The sequence below is a fragment of the Podarcis melisellensis genome (genome assembly GCF_964234715.1).
Source record: "Podarcis melisellensis genome assembly, chromosome: 1".
Lineage (NCBI taxonomy): Eukaryota > Metazoa > Chordata > Lepidosauria > Squamata > Lacertidae > Podarcis > Podarcis melisellensis.
In genome coordinates this window covers 29,883,479-29,907,553 of record NC_138528.1, presented here as the reverse complement: position 1 = coordinate 29,907,553, position 24,075 = coordinate 29,883,479, and the positions used below count along the sequence as shown (strand labels likewise).

Genomic DNA, 24,075 nt, shown 5'->3' with positions numbered 1-24,075 from the left:
GCCGAGTAAGATTTGTCTTCCGTAAACACGGTTTGAACAATGAATCTGTAAGTGACTGTGGAGGCCAATTCTGGATCCACATGTCCTTCCACCATGGGGACATTGGTTTCCGGGCGGGAGTTGATCACGGTGTGGATTTGCCAAACGTGCCTTCCTCTTAGCACGTTTCTCCCTTGCTTCCTGAGTTCGAGTGTCTTCAAAGTCCATGACACCTTAGGTAAAGGCTGTTCTCCAACTGGAGGGCTTGCAGGCAAGTGTTTCCCAGTTTTCCCATTCTTTGCTCACAGGAAGATTTGTAAAAGGCAGAGGAGAGAAGCGTTGTAAGAGAGCTGGTACACAGTGTGGAGGAGGCAAAAGGTGGTGGATTGGTCTGGTTCCCTGGTTCAAATGTCACTGTACTTTTGGCCCTATGAACCTGGGTTTATTGCATTCTTTAGACTGATTGATGTCGTTTCTCGATTTATGCTGTAGTGGGTTGTGGCTTGCAAAGCATCTGGCTGGCCACAGCTGGAAACAAAATGCCAAGAGAGATGAACCCATACAACGTACTCTGATGAAATAGGCAATTCAGATAGAGCAAAGAACAAAATCAAAAGCTGGGATCTACCACATAACTTATTCCATGCACCCAAAGAAGGTTTATCCTCATCGGTCTCAAACTGCAGACCCAACACCGCTGGCAAACCGTTATTGATCTTGAGTGCTGTTTCAAAAGCAATGTGAGAGGTGAGATGGAGGACTGGGGGGAGCTACTTAAAGAGATGAAGTTAAGAAAAATTCCACAGACCAAAATTTGAACTCTTCAGATTACGGTGTAATTTAAATGCATAAAATACCTACTTCACTCCTAATGATATCTGTTCCTCACTGGTAGAGACTGACTCAGGATCTACACAGAATAGGGCCCTTCTTAATTTTTTGATCCTTTGCAAAGTGGTTGTGTGGAAGAAAAATACGTTTTTCCCCTCAAAGCACTCTCCTTTAGCTTTTTTTATGTTCTATAAATTCCCCCTCTAGGCATATTTTCAGAAAATACTAATTTTTATCAACTCTTGTTTTAATCAGTCTTGCTAATTGATCCACAGCAAGACAAACTTGCTGCAAAGCAATTAAGCAATTGCCTATATTGCCAATAATGCATAATCAATTTAATTAATTGATTCTTAAGCAAACAACAAAAAAGGCTGCAAAAAATGCAGCAAAAAACTATCAAATGCTTCCTATGCACAGTATGCTGTGTTATGGATTGCATTGAAATGAGCAGACGGTCAGAGCTGTCCATGGTACTTTCTATCAAGCAAGACAATGCAAACTTACTACCTAGTTTCCTCTGTGCCACAGGTCTACAACTCATAACCAGAAAATTAGAATGATATCTTTAATCACCACCCACAATTTATATTTTGCTAACCACTCTCCTTGCTGCATTGGTTTCTTTTCCAGAACTTCACTACGTCTACCTTCATTGTAAGGGCTGAACTTTTTAAAAGGTCAATCCTTATTTTATTTATGTTTCCAAGTTTTCTTTGTTTATACATTTTAGCAGCCATTACAATTTATTCCAGATTACATAATCTATAGCCTTTGGGTGGTATTCAAGTAGGTTTTACTCAGAGTGAAATTAATAGACCTAACTTAATCATGTTAATTAATGGGTCTACTCTAACATAGTTGAATGCTCCCCAAGTTAGAGGGAGTATTTCTTTATCCTGAACTGAAGCTCTGAGGTTAAACAAATATTTATTTCAACCCAGCATAGGGGAATAGTTTTTGCCTAGCGTTTCAATGCAAGCTGATTTTCAAGTGACTCTTTTGAGATTGGTGTGCCAATCTGCATGGTCAACAAAGGCAAAGACTCAAATATCTTTGCCAGCAGAGCCTTTAAGCACCCAAAACCATATTCTTACACTCTACGTAACCCACACAGATTAAGTTATGTGTATATAAAGGCACCAATATTTTTTTCTAAATGCAGCAAGTATTTCATTGTGAATATGTACGTACATTATTCCACAATAAGCATCTGTAAAAAAACACACACAAAAAACAGCTTATATGCTTTCTGATGGAAACTGCCTGGGAAATGCTATAGTAATTTTTCCAAATCAAAGTAGAAAGGAGTATATTTAATTTCAAAATTGCATGCCATCTTTTAAAAACTGGTTTGGGCAATACCTGTCCCATAGGTGGCATGCCACTGGGGTGCATATGTGCAGTTTATGAGATCATGTTGGCATCATGGGAATTCCATAAATTAAAAAAAAATTCTAGTCCTCATGCTCAGTGAGAAAATACTTCTGAAATATTAATAGAACAGAAACAAAGATTAAAAGGAATTTACTTCCCCATCTTATATTTTAAAAGGATTTCCCTCAGTAATAACAAAGCTTTGGCTATTTAGAAAATTGATTGAGGTGTGAGTAGCTAAAAGACATTAGGTAGGAATAGCCAAAATGAGGGTTTAGCAAGAGGACAGAGGGTTCCACTTACAGAAGTATTGTATGGGATATATATTAATAAAGTGGTCTAGTTTTAACTGTTTTTAATTCTGAATTTTAAATTGTAACCTGCCCTGAGACCTATTGTTCTGTGTGTTTAATAACAGCAGCAGCAGCAGCAGCAGCAGCAACAACAACTTCTGTTGCACTGTCAAAATGGGCTCATTTGGAAACTTTGTATAGCTGTGTTTTTAGTATTTGTATTGCTGTGTTTTTAGTTTTTTATTGTTGGCTTTAATTTAATTTGCTTTGAGTTGCTTGGTGAGAAAAGCATCTAAGAAATATAGTAGATAAATAAAATAACCAAAAAGTTGTTTTAAGGCAAAATCAGTGGGATTTTGAGGGGGCACATCTGGGTTGGACAAACTGAGCATCGTGAAGAATCAAGATTTGTGTTCATTAAAATGCATATATAGCTTTTCATGATGTGATTAGGTAATAAGTGGTCAAAGGGAAAGTAGTGTATAAACAGCTTCTTGGACATTACTCACACATTCACCATAGAGCTATGCACATCTTGTTAGGGGAATTAAATGAGCTGAATGTGGATGCAAATGTTGACGTTTGTAGGTGGCCAGCTCACAGGGGCTAATGAGAAAATGGAAAAGCGGAGCATAATGTAACATAGAATCATCGAATTTGATGGGACCTCAAGGTTCAACCCCCTGCCATGAAGAAATCTCAGCACGCTGACTCCCATCCAATTTGAAACCATCCCAGACCTTGCTTAGCTTTGCAAATGGGCTGGCAGTTTTATTGCTGCACCACGGACCACTAGGAATCAGCGATGGGTCCTTTTATCTTTGCAAACAACGTCAGGAACAAAATGTAAAATCAATAGGGATAAATGTCAGGTTCTGCACTCAGATCCCTGCATTTCAGGGGGTTGGACTAGATGGCCCTTGGGGTCCCTTCCAACTCAATGATTCTGTGATTCTATAATAGGTATGAGTGCAACACCTGTGTTTTCATTTCCCCCATAAAGTTTTCTTACTACCTGTCCTACTCCTTTTGTTGAAATATTAGCTTGGACCTAGTAGTGTACTCTTGGCTAAAGTGCTTTCGGTGACATCAGGGTAGATCAGCTGCAGTCATTAAGAGATTTGAATTTAGGATCTACGAGCAACGTCTGTGAAATTAAGCCGTGTAGTTATTGCTTTTCAGGGAAGAAGAAGAGGAGGGAGGGAAGAAGGGAGGGACAGAGAAGAAGCGAAGGAGGGGGAGAAGGGAAATGTGGTGAACAAACCCAAACTGTAATAAAATAAAATAAGCATTCAAAGAGCTCTAAGAAATCAGCTCATATACTACTGAATTCAGTGGCAGCATCATGACTATTAAATACTATTAATCCCTTGACTGCCAGGTCTTATGCAAGGTCTGTGGTTTGGGACATGATGCAATATCCCCGGAAGATGGTATATGGCCCAAAACTTGGTTAAGAGCTGAACATTTGAAGTCTGATTGATACTTATTGATATACATTATTTGAGTAGTTAATTAAAAAAAATACTTTTGATGTATTTTAATTTGGCATTGTAAGGTGCGTGTGTGTGTTTAAAAGTGTAAGTCACTTTGAAATTATTTTTTGGTAGTAAGCGACACATCATCCTCATCATCAAACAGACAAACCATCACTGGCCACAGACAGAGAAAACAGCCGCTGCTTTTTAAGTAGTGCCAGAGCTTTTGAGAGAGAGAGAAAACGTTGTGAATGTTTATGAGAAATTCATCGTAGGTAATAGAACTTCACAAACACACACACAGAAATCCAAAGAGCTGCATGCACAAGCTTCTATGTGAGTGAACACACATTGGGCTTTCCTAATTTCCCATTCCAATGCACAGTGCATTGGAACATTTTCTGAAAGCTTCATTGACTTTTGGGGAGTTTTTGCCGGCTGCACTGCTAGAAGTGAGGCTTGTGCCTGAAAAACTCCTGCTGCCGCAGAGAACTTCTGCACACAGCCATTTAGATCCCACCCATGAGTTTTTAAGTAGTAGGAAGGATTGCAGAAGCTAATGGATATAATAGCTGCAAAGTGGCTAATATACCCTGCTGAGAGAAATCTGAGGGGAAGAATGGCTATCCAGTGATATCAATCTGCAATGCGATACATGGCTCAGAGAGCAAATGGCATGTTAAGCCATATAGAGAACTGTTTGGGCTTCATATTTAGGAAGCAGCCTCTCACTCCTCTCCTCTGTCCCGTCCATGTTTAAGGGTCTGCGTTCTTATCTGGGCACCTCAGCTCAGGAAATGTATGAGACCATTTGGAGAAGATCCAGAGAGTAGCAATGATTTTATAGTCCTATAAGGGGCTTTAGGAAATGACCTTTTTTTTTTTTAACAAAAAGAACACAATGTTTAGAACCTCTGAGCCTATTATGTGGGGCCAGGAATAGTAATAGAGTTTCCCTTGCCAGGTCACAGGAGAATTGGATCAAATCTCTTCCCCTTTCACATTCCTCATAGAGTAGCTAGAGCCAAGTAAAATGTTTCCTCATGGTGGATGTATCCTAAGACAAATAGGAAAGCTTTGCCCTTGTATAATGTCCACAAGACTTTGCTGTTTTAGATTTCAGGTGTCTTTTGAATACTTGCAATGGTTCTGAATTGGGTCAGCAGAACAACAAATATGTAATGGCATTCAAAAAACAACAACTGTGGAAATTTTATTGGATAGATGGTGAATAGTGCAGTTGAAACCTCAAAGAAACAACCTAAGAGCATGAGAAAACCTTCAACAGATTAGACCAGGTGTCATCTAGACTGGCGAATCTCATGCGTCTAGGAAGTTGGCAAGCCAGGCATCAAGGCGACAGCCCTCCCTTGTTTATCCTCATCTTTATTTTAAAGCATGCTGCTTTGGAATATGGAGGCTTTCTTTAACTATCAACACTAACTTTGATAAAGCAATCTGAGCAAGTGACCATCACATCGTGTTCCAATGCATTTTATATGTTAATTATGCATTGTGTAAAGAATCACTATTTTTTTGTCTGTCCTGAATCTACTACTAATCGTTTTCATATGGTGAATTAATTTTGGTGTTTCTGGGGCTATACGAGGGTTTTGCTCTATTCACTCTCTGCACCCTTCTTAATTTTAGAAACTTCTTTAATGTCCCTCTTTTATTCTAAATAAAAAAAGCTCCAAATGCTTTAATAATTCCTCACAAGGAAGACTCACAATTAGCTAGAATGATCACTATAATCTGAAGATAAGAATTCTTTTTTAAAAAAATTCAGACCAGTGGCTTCTATAGTGCAAAATTCTCATTTTTTACAACATTTTTTCAAGTTCCAGCAAAGTTATCCGTATGCCCAGTATCTGTCACTACAACTGTTCACATATCTGGTTTTGAGACTCCTAAACATTAATCATGGCAATTATCAAAATTTCCATTCTGATGTCAACAGAACATTTAGTTCATCCAACCATTTCCAGGTACATGGACCTGGGAGGAAGGGCAGGATAGGAATTTAATAGGTGGAATTAAATGTAACACTAAGGGGATTGCTCCATCATTGAAGCATGTTTGCTTGCCTGATGGAACAGTCTCCCCCCATCACATTATTCTGGGGTTTTTTCCCCAACACCCCCCAGCGTATTTGGGGGACAAGAGGGCATATGGAGGAGGAGAGGGGAATGCCTTGTTACTCTAGGAGATCTCCTTGCATGGTTGTCCACTAGCGAGATAAGTTAGTTGCATCTAAACCAATTAATAATAATTATAATATATGCACAGATATACTGTGGGAAATGGGTAACGATGGAAGTACCCAACAATACCCAGATTGGTTGAAATATATGCACTAGCAGTGTTCATCAGCTCTGTGTGCACTGTGAATTGTGAGGGAAACTGGGGTGACTCAGAAAAGGTTTTCATGTTTCTGAGATTGATTAAGCTACTAAGAAGGCATCCTACTGAATTAAAATTATAAATTAAAATGACAAGAAGTTTGTCCCAAGGCAGATTCTGAAAGCTTCTGATAGGCTCTGTGGCTTCAGCTACAAGAAAAAAGTCCTCACCCCACCCCACCCATCTGTTTTTTGGATATTTTTTGAAGAAATAAAACCAAGTTACCTAGCATAACCATCATAGTAGTGGTGAATGTATGTATAAATGAGTAAATGTTAAACACACTATATTTCAATGCATGGTTTCAAATGCTGAAATAGATTCATATTCTCTCTCTCTCTCTCTCTCTCTCTCTCTCTCTCTCTCACACACACACACACACACACACACACACATTTCTGTTTTACAATTTAAAATACTCATTTTTACATCCTTAAGATAACAATGACTTCCCTTCTTCTCTTTCCATAGTTGATTTTACATATCATGAATCCCTGCATATTTTACAAAAATATACCATTCAGCATTCCATTATTGGATCCATCAAAACTTATTTACACTGTTGAATTTATCTTAATACTGCTAGCGTTTTTAGCTGTGCACAATTATTTCCCATATATTCAATAAACGTTTTCCAATCTTCAACGTACGTTCTTCGCTTATTCTTTATGTTAAGTCTGCAAGCTGCACATATTTCATCAGCTTAAATTGCCATTCTTCTTTAGTTGGGAACTCGCTCGTTTTTCATTTTTGGGCTAACGAAACACAGGCCGCAGTAGTGGCATACATAAACAACCTTTTTTGACACCTGGGAATGTCAGTCTGAATTATCCCCAACAAAAAGGACTCTGGTTTCTTTTGGAAAAGTACTTTTTAACAATCAAATGTTGAAGCAGATTCTGTTCCAGTTCTGTGTGTGTGTGTGTGTGTGTGTGTGTGTGTGTGTGTCCATCATCTAATAGGTTCCTGTGCTTCCTACCCACAGGCTGTTAGGCAGAATGTCCACAGATGAGCGGCACCTCACCTCCAGTTGTGGATCCTTCATCAAGACTGAGCCATCCAGCCCATCTTCCGGCATCGACGCCATCAGCCACCACAGCCCAAGTGGTTCATCCGACGCCAGCGGTGGCTATGGCATCACTATAGGTGGCCACCCCAATGGCCTGGATTCACCACCCATGTTCAGCAGTGCGGGGATTGGCGGAGGGCCCTGCCGCAAACGGTACGACGACTGCGCCAGCGCCATCATGGAAGACTCGCCCACCAAGTGCGAGTATATGCTGAACGCCATCCCCAAGAGGCTGTGCCTAGTGTGCGGGGACATTGCATCCGGGTACCATTATGGAGTGGCTTCCTGTGAAGCATGCAAAGCCTTCTTCAAGAGGACAATTCAAGGTATGGGGCCTGGGAGAAGGGATGCAAGCAATGTGTCAAAATGGGTTCTTTGGTTTGCAAGTAGAAGCTGCTGTCGTATGTTTCCCAATAACAGAAATAAGATCTGGGGCGTGTTACGTTTTTAGAAAAGGGTTAGAGCTGACAGTTGAGACTCTTGGTGAATGTGGAGTCAGACTGCAGGGTACCCAAGTGAAAAAAACAACGCTTTGCAATCCTTACCATTTGGGTCAGTAGCAAGCCGTGTACATGTGAAAAGGATCTTCTAGGCTGCATCAGCAGAAGTATAGTGTCCCGATTAAGGGAAGTAATAGTCCCACTTTATTCTGCCTTGGTCAGACCACACCTGGTGTACTGTATCCAGTTCTGGGCACCACAGTTTAAGAAGGATATGGATAAGCTGAAATGAGTCTGGAAATCAAACCCTGTGAGGAACGGTTGAGGGAGCTGGGTGTGTTTAGCCCAGATAAGAGGAGACAGAGAGGAGAAATGATAGCCACCTGCATATATCTCAAGGGCTGTCACATGTGAGATGGAGCAAGCTTGTTTTCTCCTGCTGTTGAGGGTAGGACCCAGACCAATGGCTTCAAGTGACAGGAAAGGAGATTCTGACTAAACACCAGGAAGAACTTTCTGATCGTAAGAGCTGTTTGAGAGTGGAAAGGATTCCCTTGGAAAGGTGGTGGACTCTCTTTCATTGGAGGTTTTTAAGCAGAGGTTGGATGGCCATCTGCCATGGATGCTATATTTGAAATTGCAGCATTGCAGGGGGTTGCACTAGATCAGCGGTTCTCAACCTGTGGGTCCCCAGATGTTGTTGGACTACAACTCCCATCATCCCTGAGCTCTGGCCTTGCTAGCTAGGGGTGATGGGAGTTGTAGTTCAACAACATCTGGGGACTCACAGGTTGAGAAAGGCTGGACTAGACCATTCTAGATGATCCTAGAGTCTTCCAACTCTACAATTCTATGATTCCGTGACAAGCACTGAATTTATTTAGTTATAAAGATGTTTGTATACTGCTATACAATAAAAATATATCAGAGCTGCCCTGCCCTCCTGCCACTGCTCTGATCAAAACTGGAGCCTCCAATGGCTGCTTTAAGGGGGGTTGGGGAAGATTCGAACACAGATCTCCTGTGTCCCGTCTCTTTCAACCCTGAGACTTCCAGGGCCTTGTTCATTTAAAGTAAGTGCATCCCCATGCTTGTCATGTTTGATTGTTATTATGGGTTGACCCTTATTTTTGCTTGTGACAGTGAAGTCATGCTCGGCAACTTTACAAAGAAGGGCCACTGTCGATTTCCATGGCTTTCAGCTGTTAACATGTTAGCAATCCTGTGAGATAGGATCATTGGACACCCTCAAGGTTCTCATTTATATTCAGTCTGTATATCCCTTAGCACCTATTACCACTTCAAAATGTGTGTGTCGGGGGGCGAATGACAGAAGATGCATTAATACAGAGTTATGGTAATATTATTCATCAGCCGATGCTACAGAACCAGGAAATGCCTCCTAACAATAGCTGGCAGTCACTTGACTGTAACAGTTGTTGAACGTACATCAAAAATAGCCGTGTGCTTCTGCAGCAGCAGCCAAGTGCTGTTCAGTCCTGACAGAAAGAGGACTTTTGAATTAGAGGATGTAAAATGGAACAAAATGCTCCTTGTGGGTTTCTGTTGGGGTGGGTTGGGGTGCAGGGGTAGCTATTCCAAAGTTAGACCTGATGTATATGTTCTCCACAAGGAGAATAAGTTTGAGCCTCCTCCTCTTCCAGAGAAGGGCTTTCCGGTGGACCGCTCTGAAAGTGACTGCAGCACAGTGCTCTGTGCTGAGTGGTTGTGGGACAGAGTACTTCTATTTTAGTTAATCACAAAACCCCCAGTGTAGCCTGTCTCTACAGAATTATGGGGAATGGACCGCCTTTCATTTAATTTAATTTATTTTCTCACATTTAGGAGTTAAAATAGGCCCCAAGCTTCAGCTTGCATCTGCGTTTGTGCATTAAAACAAAATCCATCTGTTTCTGGGTTGTTCTTTGCTCTTTTCACGTTGATTCTGTAATTTGGGATCCAATCCATTCTGTGTAAAATGAGGCTCTCTGTTCTCCATTCAGCAGAATGGGAAATCCAAAATGGACTACTGTATACGTTTTTTTTCCCCTTTTGGCCAAAATGGATGGAATTTACAAGCCTGGGAGACCCTCCAGAGTAGGTTAAGTTTGCCAAATTGTGGATGAAAAGGTGTAGTGGCTTTCTGAGGAGGAAGTAAAGGGATTCACTTTTCTTTATGTTTCCCAGGAGGCAGGGGGGCATCGGACTGGAGACTTGTCTCATGTTCTTCCAAGTCATATGATAATTAAGAGGCGAATGAGTGGTGTGTCTTGTTTGTAGTACGCTAAAAAAAACCTCAGTACTGTAGCTTCACACCCGCCTTGCCTTGCCTTGCCTTGCCTTGCCTTTCCCTTTCCCTTTCCCTTTCCCTTTCCCTTTCCCTTTCCCTTTCCCTTTCCCTTTCCCTTTCCTTGTTTCTTCCAGTAGGACTTACAATGTGAGGCTGTCCAAAATGTTGTCTGGAGAGTTCCAAAGAGCTCTTTTTTTGTTTTGTTTCGTTAAAACAGCGCAATGTAGGGTTTTATTTTTTTAAAAAAAAACCCACACACACAACAACCTTAGATGAAGCTTTCATCTTGTTTTAAAAATGGTCTGCTTCTGTGCTTTAACAACTACAACAAAATCCAGAGCTCCTGGGTGCTTGGCAGGCCTTTTGTACAGCCTCACTTCTTGCAAAGCCCAATGCCTTAAAGAAACATAGAAATACAGGAGGTACAGAAATTACAGAGTGGCACAAGACATTAGGGGGCCTGCTGATCCAACTTGAGTGTGTGCCTGTATGGATTCCAACTCGCCTTGTTATTTGCGACCCACCTTGAACTGATGCACACTCCTAATTTACACTCCATCTTTCTGACTGCTACAATATGGCTTACAGTCAGAACAAAGGCAATGCAGAATAATAATAAACAATACCACAGAGCAATGCAAATTAGGGGTAGTTTTAAATGGCAGGCAGCTCCTATACGGATGGTGCGGATGGGACAGAGTGGGCATCAGCAGTAGGTCCTGCTGAGATGCAGGTGTCCTGGCATCTGTCTGAGGATGCTGATACTATCCCCGATCCCCTACTCCTGAATTCTGGGAATGGGAGCTAGAAAATAGCAGGATGCAGGCTCTGCTCTTGTTCACAGAGAAAGGATAAAAGGTTGAGCTCTCAATATTTATAGCAACCCTGGCCAATCCAGGGGCCGCATGCTGTCTGTCAACCCCCAAGGCTACTGATGTTGCATATCTCTGTTCTGTTCTGGGCCAAAGAGGTCTCTGAGATCTAAGCACACAAAGTCCTGGGTTGCTTTCAAGATTATGTCCCAGTTCAAGCCCTGGATCTCCTAGCTAGCCCACTCTTTGAAGTTATTCCCCTCAATTATGCATGGTCCAATAGGATGAGTGACATGCTCAAAGCATTCTCTCGCACACATGTGTGAGCATGCATGCATGTGTGCATCTTTTGCTGCTGCTCATTGGCGTGCGCAGGTTCCTCCTCTGGCTTCTGAAGACACCCTGGAGTTCTTTCAGCTGCCAGATTGCCCCAAGTCCACAGTGACTGAAGTGGCAGCGTGACTGCCAGCCGGTGGGAAGGCTGTTGGAATCCCAATGAGTTAATCTCATCACTTTATCACAGGGCACTTACAGAAATTGCAAGGCAGCGTGAGTGGTTCTGTCCTGTTGGCAGGCAGCCTCAGGACCCATAAAAGAAATTGGGAAAGTTGTGGGGGGTGGGGGTGGGGAGGAATAAAACAACAACAACAACAACAGAGCAGAGAACTTTGCTAAATTTTGAAGAGAGTTGCTTATATTGAATGAGGTTGACTGCTACCTTCTTTTACCTGTGTTTTTCTCTAAAGAAGAGAGAAAGAGGGGTTTTGCTGCTTAAGCCTACCTGCTCCCATTCATTGAAACACATTGCTTTTACTATCAGACACAATACAAGGTGATCTGATGGCATTAAGGTTTATTGGCAATATTTTCATAGTTCAGGCCTTTTAGTCAGGGACAACATGAATGCACTGGAACAGTTTTTTTGTTTGTGACTTGGTACACAAAAGGATGTGCAGATCGCAAAGCAACATTGCTGGCTGATTCTTGACACCAGATTTATTTATTTTTTTAATTCTTTGTTACCTGAAGATGGATAAAACAGTGGGTTTGCTCTGGAGGAATTGTACCCTTGCATTTGAAAGGGAGAAATGGGTTATTTAAATAAAGGAATGCAAAACAGACAAACCTACTGTGCTTTCCAAGTCCCTTCCAACTCTGCACTTCTATGATTCTATAATTCTTTGATTCGTGTGTGTGTGTTTGGGTGAGGGGAGGCACTGCAGAAAAGCAGGGATTCTGTGGCTGGCTGGCGGTACCTGCCTTGCTACTGCAGTTCATTTGTTAACTAGAGATCAAGCTTGAATTTCAATTTCCAGCTTTTAGAGATATTTGATACTTCCTCGGCTATTGAAATTCAGGCGCTGTGCAATGCCACGGTATAGACTGAATGGAAGCAGCTGGTACTGCACTCCGAGCTCCTGAATCTAACCATGTGGTGGCAGGGCTGTGTGAGCATGCAGAAGGGCACCAGAGAAATGAAACTGCCTCACGTTGGTGTTGACTATCAGGATGTGGGTCTTAAAAGATAATACTCTGAAGGTGAAAGCCTTTTGTAAGGCAGGCAGGCTCAGAGTCAGCATCGTTGGGGGTTACAGTGTTCCTTAATAAGCCCCAGGAGTTAACTAGTTCATCCTGCTGTTTGGGCAGCGTGATAATTATTCTTTTAAAAAAACAAGTAGCAATTTCAATGTGATTTTCAGTCCTTAGCTCATTTCAGAACCAGAAGCTATGCCTGTAATGGGGCCGCTGCCCAAAATGGCAACCCATGTTGAAGTTTTTCCTCCTCTCTGTGCATGTCATTAAGGAAATGTCTGCCATTATATCATCATGACATATGTTTTCCTGCATTCTCCAGCATCAGCCAATCATGTGGCGCAAGGGATGGGGAACTATGTGATGTTGCACCACATTTTTGACAAAAACTGAATGGCAGGGTGCAGTTGCTTTTAATAGCAGCCCTATGGTCCAAGTCATATCTCAACCCAGTTTCATCCAGTATGCACCATGTAAGAAAGATCCAAAGTTAAGAAATGATGTACTAAGACTGCAGGATGGTGACTTGTTTAAGGTCATCTCAGTACATTTCCTCCCTCCCAGTGTGGTGTAGTGGTTAAGAGCGGTAGACTCGTAATCTGGGGAACCGGGTTCGCGTCTCCACTCCTCCACATGCAGCTGCTGGGTGACCTTGGGCCAGTCACACTTCTTTGAAGTCTCTCAGCCCCACTCACCTCACAGAGTGTTTGTTGTTGGGGAGGAAGGGAAAGGAGAATGTTAGCCGCTTTGAGACTCCTTAAAGGGAGTGAAAGGCGGGATATCAAATCCAAACTCTTCTTCTTCTTCCTCCTCCTCTATGCATAAAGAAACTTGGGTTCAAGACCATATCCACTCATTAGGTTTCTCTTCTCAAAGTACTTTGAAAAGACATGCCATATGTGTGTGTGTGTTTCTGCATATATGTGAAAGGGTAATGTCAGAACCGTATTTGCAAGAAATCTTTTCTAGAAACTTTATCTTCACTGTTCTTCCTCTGCCACCTCACCCTCACTATTCATGAATTTATAAATTTCTGACCACCTCCCTTCATTTTTTAAATGTAGATTGTAAGCCTTATTTGCAGGAACTAGGGGTGGGAAAGAAATTTGATTCAGTTTTCATGTACTACCTAATTTGCATTTCCTAAAAAAATACGAGAACCGAAAAACAGCCATCCTTCAAATCTGCACTTCTTTGAATTTTACAATGCAGTTCTCCGGCCAAGTAATGTGTACAAACACACACGTACTGGGATAAAATGCATGTATAAAAATGCAAGTTAGTGAAAATGGCATGCGAGAATGCATGAAATTGCTTTGCAGAAATGTGCATATTAGACGAAAGTGCATACAAACATATGCATTTTAGAAATAATCAGAGGACATTCATACTAAAATGCTGAAGAATCTTCATGGGGACTTCTCCTTTTCATAAGAAAAACCTGCAAACTGATGTGGCAATGTAGAGAATTAAATTTAGGACTGGAAAACTGAGAAACAAGTGAGAAATCAAAACTGATACATCTGCCCAATTTGTAGAAGGGCTCGTGTAATAATGGCACTGGTCAAAGCAGTGATTCCTTTTTTGCTGTTTGAAGAATACTTCTGAGGGCATAAAAGCCTGCAGTCATATTCTCTTCTACAGTGGTACCTCAGGTTAAGTACTTAATTCGTTCCAGAGGTCCGTTCTTAACCTGAAACTGTTCTTAACCTGAAGCACCACTTTAGCTAATGGGGCCTCCTGCTGCCGCCGCGCCGCCGGAGCATGATTTCTGTTCTCATCCTGAAGCAAAGTTCTTAACCTGAAGCACTATTTCTGGGTTAGCGGAGTCTGTAACCTGAAGCGTATGTAACCTGAAGTGTATGTAACCTGAGGTACCACTGTATTTGGTGCTAGTCCTTAGTGAGCCCCTCTTTGTCTTTGCAGGGAACATTGAATACAGCTGCCCGGCGACCAATGAGTGTGAAATCACAAAACGGAGGCGCAAATCCTGCCAGGCGTGTCGCTTCATGAAATGTCTCAAAGTGGGGATGCTGAAAGAAGGTAAGGCGAGCCAGGCGCATGACTTCTGTCGATTTGCCAACACCTAAAAAACCCTCACCTCTCTCTCTGACTGAGGCCAGATTATGCTTTTGATGTGAAGGAGGAAGCAGCTGGAGTTGGTTCGAATTCTGAGTGACCAAGGGGAAGAACACAATGACATGCCGGTTGTGTTAAAGTGAAATTCTGTTCCTGACCTGACTGAAAATGTTAAAAGCAGGCAAATCGAAACCTAACACACCACAGTCAGGTGTGAAGAATGCATGTGTGCTTAACTGCAGTTATGCATGTTTCGCTCGTTTGTTTCAAAGAGTTGTTCTCCCAACCTTCAATTTCAGACCTCCTAGGTCAGCTTCCACAAAAAATGGAAATGTGTTTTGAGGTGCTTTGCCCAGCACTGGAAAAACTTAAGATTCCCCAGTCCAATCTGAGGAGCACATTCCACAGTTTGGGGACTACACCTGAAAAAAATACAATATTTCTCTGTGGCCTGCCGAATCTCAGAATGTGGAGGTACCCAGAGAAAGGACTTAGAAGATGGCATTTGGGCGAGAATGTAGGACTCTGACACTGATGGATATGTGCAGATGGTGCCATGGCTCCCAACGCAATATGCTGCTGTCTTTTTTAGTCTATTGTGCTGTTTGCATTGATATTTTGTTCCATTGGAAACCCTCCTCAGAGGGGTTGCACTTGGCTTATTTTCCACGCGTGAAAAATGCCTTTTCCTTTTTAAAAAAAAGGGGGGGGCGTCATCTGAGCAGTGGCATTCCCTTTCTCTTTCTTTATAGGCACTTAAAAATGGCTGAAGAATCATTCCTTTCATTCCCCATTTATTTGTACACATTTATTTTATAAGAAACATTTACAGAAGTGGCATGCTACAAGCTATAAGATTCCATACATGTAAAAACAGAACTGTGCACTGAACATTAGGGTGTTTGCAGAAGAATGTGTGGTTAGAATGAGAAGGGTTGAGTAAACCTGTCCATTTCAGTCCCATATCAGTTGGTGGGATTTTTTTTTTTTAGTCCTTGTGAAAACGTCTTTGCCTTATAATGCAAATCTCACCTACTGTAAACATTTTCGCAAAGCATTTTCCCCTCATAGAATGCATTTTTGTATATCTCCACCCGCTCCAAGACATGCATTTTTATGCACACACAAACTCCGCTACATGCCTTTTGGTACACATTACTTGACTGGAGAACTGCGTTAGAAAACCTGGTGAAGTGTGAATTTTGAAAGGTGGTTGTGTTTCGGTTCTTGTATTGTTTCAGAAAGTGTGTGTTATGCTAGCTGGCCTTCTGATGCAAACTGAATTAAATTCACACACATATACACCCCATCCCTAGGCACGACTGGGAAGGAAGCTTGATCATAGGCCATTTGTTCTGAGAGGAGATAAACATCCCTGGCTGGAGAGAGGCCTTTGTCCCTGTGCAGGTGGTCTCCTTTGCCCTGCAGTGCTCAGCCCACCATCTCACCCCACCTATTGATCTGCTCAGTGTTGTCTGAACAGTGCTTGGCTCATCCCTTTGTGCTCCTCTCCTCACCCCCTCCATCCATCCATTCAAGGTGCGCCACTGGGAATTCAATGGCAATTAAACACATTCTTATGGATTGGCTTCAAAGCTTCATTTCCCTGGGCTCCCTCCAGAATGGAAGGATGGGGGGGGGGGGAGCAGGGAGGAAATGTAGCACTTGTAACTCTCTGCATCGATGTACTTGGAAAAGCACAGCTGCCTCACAGCCTAACCCACACAGAAAGGATATCAGCACTGGAGAGTGCTCCAGCCCAGCACATTTCAGCCAAAGCAGGCAGGCTGCCATCTGTGGAAGCCAGAGATGAATTGGAAGCCATAGTGCTTTCCTCTGAGGTGTTGCATGAGGGATAAAAAGCTAGTGCTGTTAGTAATGTAGATTTAAACCCTGTTTTGCCCTTTGATTGACAGATCTTATCTGAGGTTAAATTTCTGCCTCTCGCTCACTCTCCCTCGACTGGAGCTCTCCTGACATTGGTGAGCTCAGGCCTGTGACCCTTCGTGACCTTGCTTTTAGATTAGGATGGTGATGGATTCAAAGAGAAAAATTAGCCTGCTTTGAAGGTGGTGGAGTGACCTAGCGATGTGTTGTCCCTCGGAAGCTGGGAAAGATGAACTCTCTCTCGGTCCCTTGGATTCTTCCATTTTACTTACTCTGATTTGCTCTTTTCCTTTACCGTTTCACAGTGGCGTAGCGTGGGGGGTGCAGGGGGGGCTGGCTGCACCGGGCGCAACATCTGGGGGTTAGGGTTAGGGGGCGCAAATCCACGGGTTAGGGGGCACAAATTACTTGCCTTGCCCCGGGTGCTGACAACCCACGCTACGCCACTGCCGCTTCAAACCACATTCATTCCAGGCATCCACTTAGGGTCCAGTTCTTTATCTCATATGGGCTTTGCAGCACTGAAGTTTAGATTACACTGCTCCAAAGGCACACTGCTTTAACTGAACATGTAATCATATTATATGTGCAACCATTCATAGTAGTGATTCCGGACATGCCTGTTGCCAGGCCTCAGATTGCTGCTGTTTGTCATGATCATTTATACTTCCATCCTATGATAATATACATCTGTATGCAGGTAGCCATGAACTATTGTTACTGCTATAAAGTCTGCAACTACTAGCAACAATCATTGTAGCATTGTTATTACTATTATTGTCTGCAGTAATATTATTTGCAGAAGAAAAGGAATCCAGTCAATACAATGGCTTTAAAAAGCCCAATGAAGGCAAGAAAAAATTGTTTTGTGGTATTTAGTCTCCAAGGAGTCAGCAATTTTCTAGGAAGAACAAATTCAAAATTGTTTGACTTTCAGCACAGAGATGCAGAATTGGCTGGGGATTTTAGTTTATGAAGGGTTCATTGGCTCTTCCTACCTCTGGCTCTCTTAGATCATCCATTCAATCTCCCAGTCAAGGCAGGGTTGTTCCCAAGTGCACATTTTTCTAGATATTATATCCAGGTCAACCTTACAAGTTCCAAGTGCTTCCCTTGAGAAGTACCTCATACTGATCAGAAGAGAGCCTTGATATTCAAAGTAATATTTTTCTCCTTCCGGGATCCCATTCGTCATATTGTCCCCTATCACCAACACTTCCAAATACCACATTAAATAATTCTCCGCTGTTTGCTGTTTTGAAAGAGATACAATGTGCTTTTGCCATCTCCAGAGACGTCAGGATCACATCAGACTGTAACAACAATTCTGGCAGTTATAGAAGATAGCTTTCTTCTTATTTCTAGTTTTTAAAATCTTGATTTTCTCTTGTGGCCCATTACCAGTCACTTACTATAAAGTTCTGGTGAAAATCCCAGTGAAAACACAGATCTTCTTAACAAAGGGATAACGAGATTCCCCGTTTGGTGTTTTGTTCTTTGGGGCATTTTCACACAGACTAAAAATAGAGTCCAGCTGAGCACAATGTCATCTCCGAAGTGCCCAGAGCTAAATATTATAATTGGGAGTTGTCTTTTTTTGAAGTTACTGTAAGGTCATTTTTGCTATCATAGCGCAGTTAGATTTATTTAGAGCTCGCGTGTCTAACGAATCCAGTAGTTACTGAAATCATGACTCAACATTACTCCAGAAAGTCTCTAAACAAGTTTTTTTGATATTTCCAGGCATCTGCCTCTAGCTTCTCTTCTGTTTGGCATCAGCAAACATCTACTTCTCCCTCAAACTTACTGGCAGAGTTTGTTGACTGTTGCTGGTTACAAGCTGAAAGACCCTTGCTGTCTGTCTGAAGCCCATCTGACAATGGCTGTACGCTCTCCTGAGCCTCAGATGAGTTGCAAGGGCTTTGGGGAAGAAGAAGTGAGCAGCAGTCTAGTCCATGAAGGATGAAGAAGCTTCCTTCTTCATCCTCTTTAGGTAGGACTTTGGTTAGGAGCTGTGTGATAGAGCTCACACACTAGGGGTGCAATCCTAACCATGTCTGCTCAGAACTAAGTCCTATTGAATTCAGTGGGCCTTCCAACCCAGTAAGCAGGGATCAGACTGCAGCCTAAGAAGACCTTTTGGGCACAAACCCAAAAGGCAAGCTTTGCCAGAAATAGAGACTGTCTTTGTCAGGTTATGGTGACGGGGGCCAGGGGGAGGTGGAGAGGAAGGCTCCAAATGAATCCTTAAAGACTGTGAAAGACTATCCTTGTGATGTACCCAGCACTGGGGGTTTGTTATGGCAATGCAGAAAGTGATTGAGAAACAGAGGCAGGAAGGGAGCAGAGTGAGCAATCAATAGGTTTCTCAGATATCCTGGCCACTTTGCTTAAGAGAGCCCTAATCAATGCAGTGCAACTCAGGGAATGCATGTGCGCCGGGCCATCTCAGTTTCTTCCCTCATGACGCTGCAGAGTGGAAACTCACTACAGCATGTGGATAAAACACAGTGTGGGAAACTTTCTATGTCAAGAAGAAAGATATATAAGCCCAGCGCACATGTGTTTAACATGCCAGCCTTCTTACCTATAGTTAACCATCTTTATTCCTACAAGGATTTGCCACTGTTGCATCCATTTGGTGTCAAAGGTTGGGATCTGTAGCTCAACATGCAACTATGAAGCTGCTGCTTCCATTTGCCCTTGGCATCTTAAGTTGTACAATTCTAGTTCTGCATTGGTTGACAAATAGTCAACTAGTTGTGGGGCGGGACTTACTTGACCGCCTGGTGGTGGAGTCGCTGCTGCTTATTGGGAGGGAGAGGGGAAAGGCAAGGAGACTGTGAGCAGGAACACTCTATTGGCTCCGCTGGAACATATGGGACTGACCTCCCCACTGCCTTGCCCCTGCCCTTTCCCTCCCAGAAAGCATCAGTAACACATCTGCCAGGTCAGATAGCCCCACCCTAGCATCCAATATTGCATGTAGTGATGGCTCCAAGGGCCAGATAAATGGCATCCTTGCTAGTCTTTATGTCTTAAAGATACCATTGCCTAGAAATTAATTGGTACCGTATATATACATATATAGGGACGTGAGTGGCACTGTGGTCTAAACCACAGAGCCTAGGGCTTGCCGAACAGAAGGTCGGCGGTTCAAATCCCCGCGACGGGGTGAGCTCCCGTTGCTCAGTCCCTGCTCCTGCCAACCTAGCAGTTCAAAAGCACGTCAAAGTGCAAGTAGATAAATAGGTACTGCTCCGGCAGGAAGATAAATGGTGTTTCCGTGTGCTGCTCTGGTTCTCCAGAAGCGGCTTAGTCATGCTGGCCACATGACCTGGAAGCTGTCTGCGGACAAACGCTGGCTCCCTCGGCCTATAGAGCGAGATGAGCGTGAAACCCTAGAGTTGTCCGCGACAGGACCTAATGGTCAGGGGTACCTTTACCTTTTTATATACATATATATCTGATACATGATGATAGTATCAGTCTAGACTAGGAACGGAAAATCTTAAAACTGAGCTGCACATCCAGCAAAATCATTTGGTAGACAGCATTTCAGACTGCCAAGTGGAGGTTGATATTTTTGAATGTCCCCCCATGTTAAAAGCAGCAACAGTGCCCTCCTTGAATATGGAAAAAATCAGTACATCAGGAACAGGCATAGCCGAGTACCTTTCTCTTTGATGTGCTGCATAGGTATAACTAGAGAGGTAACTCCTCCTACAGTCTGAACTGGTAAAGTCAAGGGAAGACTTTGTAATGTTATTTTAATAAATATATAGCTCTCTTTTTTTCTTGCAAACTGCCCTGAGATATTTTGATGGGCAGAATAATAATAATAATATTCTTAGAATTCTAAAATATGAAACTCACCCTGTAGGAAATATTTCAACTAGTGCTGAAAGTTGGAATCTTGCATGTTGGAACACAATAGAGTTGTTTGGCTCTTCAAACTTGACTAGTATTTTATCTATTTGGTGGGCAGGCAGGGAGACGAGAGACTGAAAATGACAGTAAGCGAGGTCGCATTTCAAATGTGAATTCTTTGAATGAGGCTTTCTTAGATCAAATTGCATGTTTCTGATCATGCACTGAGGTCATTCTCTTGCGATTGTGACCTTACAAAGCGTTGGTGCAGAAAAATGCTGTTTTGTCCATTTACTCTGCATTAGGCAGCTCAGGCAGTTTGGGTTAGCAGGCATGGGCAGAGCTTAGCACACACACAGCTAAACACTGGCGGGTTATGTTTAGCCTGTGTGATCAGTAGAATGAATCCTGTTGTCATTTTCCCTCCAGGGAAAAGCCTTTCTTTGGGAAGGGCTGGAGGGGAGCAGGCATGCAAAGACCTCTGAGAAACAAGAAACAGAGGCAGCAAAGGCGGAATCACTGTGACAGAAATGCATGGCAAAAAAATAAAATAAAATAATTCTCAAGGAATTTCCCCCTTTTTTTCCAGGCTAAAGTTGCTGATAGCCTTGTGAGAAAGTAGATCCAGGGGCTTTTTAAAAACCTGACTACTTTCCTGTTTAGGTGGACACATATATGCATAAACATTTAATAATTTTATATTGATGCAATTATTGTTAAAAGTCTTGATATTGACAATACAATTATTGTTAAAAGTCTCAATATCTGTGTGCTTTGGTTTTCTTTTTTTCTTTAATTGTAGTAGAGATTGTGCTTATTGTATACTTGGATACTGCTTCAAGAACTGTTGATAGAAAGCTGTCTATAAATGGTTTAAATAATGACTTAAATCCTGAAAGGCAGGCTATAAATAATTGTAATAGATAACTATAAATTGTTAAATGTACAGAACAACAGTAGTGACATAGTGGTAATAAGCAAAAGCTTTATAAAGACTCTCAAGAGTACAGTATAGCCTTTCTTTAAAAAGTCTTATCCAAATCATCTTTCTGAACTTGTATCAAAACAGAAGAGAGAAAGTCAGGATGATGCAAGGGGTTAAGGTGTCCTTAAATTTTCCTTGAACTGGCTTTAATATCTGTACACCTTAAACTCATCATGAGCAATAATCTCTAATTTTAAACAACGTCTTGGATCATTACTCTTAAATAATGACCTGTCTGAAGTCCGATTCATTTGTATTTCAGAATTTCCTAAACAATATTTCTGCTACGTTTCACATCAAAACACTTGACTTGAGGTTATGTTTGATTTCCTTTCCTGTGAACCTGCCCCCCACCCTGAATTGCATAGAAAGTCAAATAATATTTCCATTACGTTTATCTCATTGTGTTAGCAAGCAGTGTTAACAATACAAGTTACCAGGTTCTTCACCTTTCAAAATCTTTTTTACTCTCCCAGAGATAGGAATAAAGCATAGGAAATGGAGAGGAACTAAAATCTAACCATGTGAGCAGAAACCGATTAGAAAACACCGAACTAAGAGGAAAAGCTAGCAGAAGAGGACAGGGTTAAAAAGGCTAAGAGAAGAGGTTAGCTGTATTAAGCTTAATTTGAGAGTGAATATATTTCCTTTCTCTCTCTTGATATTTCTACAAGATAAAACTCAACAACAATCCAATCATGAACCCGAGATTACAAGGCAAGCTGCTTAGGCAACAAGAATTTACAAAAATAATTCAAAACTAAGAGAAATAATGTATTAACCACTTCCGTGATCACAGCTAATCCACTTTTCTCTAACATCCATGACACTAAGAACCCCATTTTCCTGCTACTCTAATCCCAAACCTGCTAACTGCTTTAACTAGCAAATCCCAGCTGCTCCTTCCCAGAATTCCACCCTCCAATAGACTTCCACTCCTACTTGGCGTAGCTTAACAATATAATTTTAGAGATTTAAGGGACTTCAGCGGCTATCTGTTCCAACACTGCACTGTGCAGGGTGCAATCACAGCATCCCTCATAGATGGCTGTTCCATCTCTGCTAAAATACCTCCAGCAAAGGAGGTCATTCATTCCAGCCTCTAAGAAATTTCCTCCTTCCATCCAGCAGATTGTGAGCACAGCTCGCTGCATACCCTCCGACATTTCTCCAGTGAAAATACAGACGTATTTTCTGACCTAAGGAAAGGCAGGACATTCCAGGATCACATCAGAAACCGGGACGGCTTCTGTAAATCTGGTACTATCCCTGGAAAATAGGGTCACTTGGAGGGTCTGTCACTGTAACACATTCTCTTGCTGGCTGGACCCCTCTGATTTAACACCTGCATCAAAAGGCTTAATTTCATTGGGGATGCTTCCCCATTGACCACACCTCCCTGCTAGGATCTGTTTCAGCTGCTCAACGTCTGCATGCCATATAGTTCTTGAATTGAAATTGAAATACTTTATTGTCACTTGTACAAAACTTGTATACAGTAAGATTACACCAACACCCCCCACTCAGCTCTCTTAGTCTTAATTCCCCTCGTTTACTGACTCACACCCACCAAACCTGAAAGTCAGTTGCCCAGTTGTTATTTTTCATTCAGCAGCCTAACAGCCCATGGATAGAAGCTGTTCTTTACCCTGTTGGTGTGACTAATCATGCTTCTATATCTTCTGCCAGAGGGCAGGAGTTCAAGAAAGTGCCAGCCAGGGTGTGAATCATCCCTGAGAATTTTCCTCACTCTCCTGAGGCAACATTCTTCTTCTATTTCATCCAGAGGATTCACGGGACAGCCCATAATATCTCATGCTGTATTCACCACCCTCTGTAGGCACTTCCTATGAGTTGATGTCAAACCAGCGTACCACACCATGACGCACTTTCTATTGTGGACCCGGAGAAGGAGATCATCAAATGTCGATTGACATCATTCTTAGAAGCAGAGAGGACCAGTGTCAGGGAAAAAAATGTGTAATTCCTTTCTCTTACACTGCGACTAAACAGAAAACAGCACACTCTAGTACTCTAAATCCACTTCTGTTATACTGACTGCTGTAATGCAAGCAGATAGCTAAAATAAAGAATTAATTTGAACGGGTTATTTTTGTCTCTCTTGCTTTCTCTTTAAGTATCTTTCGGTGGAGCACAACCGTTCAAGAAGTGCCCCCTGCTTCTCAAGTGTTCCCTGGGATCCCCCCTCCCCCGACCCCCCTTCCATTCTGTGCATTTTCTGAAAGATATTTGATTTCAGTGAAAGCTCTGCTGACATCCATGCAATATGCTTGCACTTTCTCTTTGTGCTTCCTGGGAAGGATGAGGACTCCTCCGGGGATTCTGGGTAATTGGGTTAGTGGCCAGCTCATGTCAGGAAATTAAAAGGCGGCCCTGATCAGGTTGCGGCTGCATGGGGTTTAATGGCTTTGTATTTATAGAGTATTCTGCTTCTACCCGTGCCAGAAATACCACTTTTCTGCATACTTCAGGTGAACAAAGCACATGGAGGAAAGTTCTCTCACTGAAGGGCAATTGCGCTTTGAAAAACAATTTGGTTTTTGTGTGTGTTTGTAACAATGCTGGTATATTTTCAGGAGAGATGCTTGAGGAATTAAGTTTCTGTGAATTCTGATGCAAACTGGCCTCATCACCTCCCGGACTGAAGTGTTGGTCACAGTTATCTAATTATCATTAGAAGGTTGCACGTCTCCTAATTTTGCTATATAACCATTGACTAAAAAATATA

The 24,075-nt window shown here is 42.2% G+C and overlaps 1 protein-coding gene across 4 annotated transcripts in view; it reads left to right on the top strand.

The window, feature by feature from the left end:
- The window catches only part of ESRRB (estrogen related receptor beta), a 153,163-nt gene that overhangs the window by 107,767 nt on the left and 21,321 nt on the right, over nt 1-24,075 (top strand). For 3 of the 4 annotated variants that reach the window (XM_081913363.1, XM_081913364.1, XM_081913362.1), the window contains 2 exons: nt 7,347-7,756; nt 14,432-14,548. In XM_081913363.1, the coding sequence (XP_081769489.1) occupies nt 7,347-7,756; nt 14,432-14,548 (527 nt within the window). The remainder of the gene's footprint in view (nt 1-7,346; nt 7,757-14,431; nt 14,549-24,075) is intronic. The other variant, XM_081913365.1, reaches the window with a different exon arrangement.